The following is a 4048-nucleotide window of genomic DNA, read 5'->3' on the forward strand; positions in this document are numbered from 1 at the left end:
GTTATAATCGGGCTATGGACTGCGGCTCTCGATCTTACAACCCTACCTTGGTCGAGTCGGGTTATCTCTCGCGTACACTCGTTCTACCCACCAACATAGTGTATGGTATAAGAACTCCTAAGGCTCTCGATCTTATAAGAGAGTTAAATAGATAGAGATTCATACAAGTTTGTCAAATAAGCATTTCATCAAACACTTAATATGCACTAGTTGAAACCACAACAATTAATCCATTTTGATAAATTCAACAAGCATAGATTTATTCCTTAATCATCCCCTACTCCCCCATTAATCCTAGCAAAGTTACTACTGTAATACATTGATATTATGGTCTTAGAGTACTCGGTCAAATAGGGGATACTCGATTGAGTAGGTTGTATGTTGATTCTGAAGTACATTTTGTTTTGTGGGTACTCGATCGAGTAAGGGGTACTCGATCGAGTACGTCCAGTACTCGATCGAGTGTCAGTTTATTTACGGATTTTTATTACGGTTTGATCGTAAAAGATTGGAGAGGTATTTAAAGTTAAAAGATAAGTTTCATTTCATTTTACTTTATTTCTCAAAAAAGTTCTCATAAACTTCAACGACGTTCACCAACTCTCCATCTTTTACCATCAAATCAAGGCCAGGGTTTGTATCTTTTGGGCATTTTTACATCGTTGCGATCTTCAGTAATTGGGTAAGATATATATGTTGTTCTTTTGTTGATTTGCTAAGTTTGTTCAAACCCTAATTGGGTGATTTGGGGGTTTTAGGTAGAAATCGGTTAATGATGTGTAGTTGTTGTTTATTTCTGTAGGTGACGATGTGGTACTCTTGTACATTTGTATGATTGGCTGCAGTTATAGCGGATTGCGAAAAAGTAGGGTTTCCCTACTCAGTTGGCTGTATAATTAATTGATTGTTTGTGATTGATTTTTGTCACGTGATCGTTAGTTGGAGTTGATGGAGGTTGGTTGGTTTGTGATGTTGGTTAGATGATTATTGTGGAACTATGTCGGGAGATGGTTCCATACCCATGTTCTCCCCTTGTGACTCCCGTCACAAGGGGGATGTGCACATTAAAGAGCTGGGATCGCTCTTTGCAATGAGCAGGGATTTGGTGGGACAGGCTGCGTCCCCCCACTGGCGGTATGGGTTACCTGTTGGGATGGGTAACCTGGCAGGGCTACACACTTTATTGTGTATTCAGTGATTGGTGATTGTTGGAGTTGGAGATTGACTGATTGTGTTGTTATATTTGTTTCCGCTACGTATATTGATTTGGTTATACAGTTGACTGACCCCGTTTTATGTTTTCAAAACTGTGGTGATCCATTCGGGGATGTTGAGCAGTTGACTAGCAGGTGATGGTTGTTATGATAGCTCGCGGGATATGGACGGGCGGAGTCATCACTGTCGTGTCGATTAGTTGTAGCTTAGTTTAGCTTTATGACTTTTGGATTTAGTTGTTTGGTTTTGGAGTTTAAATACTTGTAACCCTTTTCTTTACAGTTGTTTTAATAAAGTTGCTTTATTATGGTTTCTATGATGCATACTACCTTAGGTAACCGAAATGGTAGCACCCTTATATGCTAAGATGGTCCTTCGTAAGACACTTTGGTATATGGGGGTGTTAAAACTACTCACTAATTATCATGAGAACTATGGTAATAGCAACAACAACCAAAGAGACTAAACTAAGCATGATAATATGAAGCAAGTAAGAACAAAGGATTAAAAAGAGATAAGAAAGATACCGACTTGGGAAATAAAGATGAACATAAATAAAGGTAGATTCTTGTAGAAAGATGGAGACTTGCCACTTACTCTTCAACTACATACCCAATAAATCCAAATTTAAATTAGAGAAAATTGTTGATTACAGCCTTTTAAAAATCACTTTTTGAAAATTACAGCCTTATATAATTTTTTTTGTAAATTACATCCAAAATATTACTTTTCTTCTAAAATTGCACCAACTTGAGGATTCCGGTGAATTTTGATGATGTTTTACCGATATACCCTTTATTATTTGAGAGCCTACTTACCCAAATTTCTTACCCCTCCTTAACACAAACCAATTAATCACCCCAAACAACATCAAAACATCATCAAAATTCACCGAAATCCTCAAGTTGGTGCAATTTTAGAAGAAAAGTAATATTTTGGATGTAATTTACAAAAAAAATTATATAAGGCTGTAATTTTCAAAAAGTGATTTTTAAAAGGCTGTAATCAACAATTTTCTCTTTAAATTATTGAAGATGTAAATTGAAAGCACAATTATTGAATGATTAAACTGCTTTGTGGGAAGATTAAATGTTTTTTTTTCGATAAAATGTGAGTATATTATAGAAAAAATCGTAACCATACAACGAGAATAATTAGACCGACTTGGCCCAAATTACACTCGCCCACCAACCAGTTCAGACCAAAACGACATTCTCATCTAAAACAACCAAACTGATATTACAACAAAACCAAATAGGATCAAAAGGACAACAAATCCCTAATAATCATCTTCTTCCTCATTGGAGCCTCTCAACCAAAGCGCGGTCTGGCGTCAATGAAGTTTCCTTCCATGTTCATCACGCGATGGAAAACTTCATCCATTAGGTTTACTGCTACTCTCTCAGGCCTACAAACGGTAAGTTCATGCTTACTCAGGTTCCTTTGTCGCCAAATCCAATAGATAGTAGCGTTAATAATAGCGTTGATCAGGCTTTTCCTCGTGTCCGTCCCAGTCAGATTCAATCTCCAAGTGTTGAGATTACAAGGAGGGATGGCGATCTGCAAATGGGAGCCTAGACTAGAGATCGATGTCATCCTTGTAGTCGCAATCGAAGAATAGGTGCTCAATTGTTTCGCCCACACGACCACAAAGGTAACAGTTATTCTCTTCACTTATCCCTAATCTGTAAAGTTTATCATTTGTGTTCAGTCTGCCCAGCTGGTAAATCCATCCGATGAAACCATGTTTAGGAATAGTGTATTTGTGCCAAACAAGCTTAGCCCAAGAGACAGGCTCCCCTTTAGATCTGAGGAACTCATATCCTCGAGCTATGGTGTACTCATGACCTTTCTCCTCTCTCCAAACTTGTTGTATGAACTGTGATTGGAGAAGCTCCTTTATCTTGCAAACTTTTCTCCAAGACCAGCTGGAGTTATTTGTGGGAGAATACTCCAACCAGTCTCTCCCCTTGAGGTAGATTTGATTTACCCATTTGACCCACAGGTATGTTAATCTACTCATAATCTAACAGATTATTCAAATATAAACGGTTTCTTAAAAATAATGAAGTATAACCATAGAATTATTACAAGTAGGGTATTTATATCGGTTACAAGATTAGGGCTAACTAAGGGTTTAAATGAAGGAACGTCCCATTAAGAGAGTCCATACCGTGCTAGGTTCCTGAGCAACTCGTGGGGATTGGCCAGAAGTGGCCATCCTTGTTCTCCAACTCATGCGATCTTGCGGCTGACTCGCTCGACTCAGTTGATGACTCGCTCGAATCCTTGGCTGACTCGTATGAGTCGGTCCCGCTTTCTTCCGTTCTTGGCCTTGGATGCCCCACAACTCGTGGGGATCGATCCTGGGTCGTGGGGATTGGCTTCTTAGCTCCTAAAAACTAGTTTTATTGATCTACGGGCCTATGATGCTTTGCCTTTCCTTCATTCTATTCCTCTAGACTCGTCAACTAGCTTTCAACGTGCACAATATGTAACACCCCCATCTACCAAGGAGCCTTAACAAGACCTTCCCTAGTAGATAATGACGTTACCATCTCGGTTGTCCGAGGTAAGTATATCAAATAGACCCTAAAACAACATTTAATAAACTCTTTTTATAACATACAGCGGAAACCAAAAAGGTAAACAACTTAGCTATACAACGTAAGATACAACTGATGAAACTACTATCGTCTAACGACCAAATCTATGTCACCCGACCTCTCTAACCTAGCAGTTGCACAAAGACAACATCCACTCAGCACCTGAAAAGTCTCACTGATCACCATTTGCCGGCAATATCAAATGGATCATCGTAGACACGGACAAT

General features: G+C 38.8%; 1 protein-coding gene across 1 annotated transcript; it reads right to left on the reverse strand.

Annotated features, from left to right (window-relative positions):
- Positions 1 to 2794: 2794 nt before the first annotated feature.
- Positions 2795 to 3436, reverse strand: LOC141617407 (uncharacterized). The gene is made up of 2 exons (XM_074434601.1): positions 3389 to 3436; positions 2795 to 3241 (listed from the first exon to the last, which is right to left on the reverse strand). Exons 1-2 carry the CDS (start codon positions 3434 to 3436, stop codon positions 2795 to 2797), a joined length of 495 nt encoding a protein of 164 aa, XP_074290702.1.
- Positions 3437 to 4048: the final 612 nt, after the last annotated feature.

The sequence above is a fragment of the Silene latifolia genome, chromosome X, assembly GCF_048544455.1.
Source record: "Silene latifolia isolate original U9 population chromosome X, ASM4854445v1, whole genome shotgun sequence".
NCBI lineage: Eukaryota > Viridiplantae > Streptophyta > Magnoliopsida > Caryophyllales > Caryophyllaceae > Silene > Silene latifolia.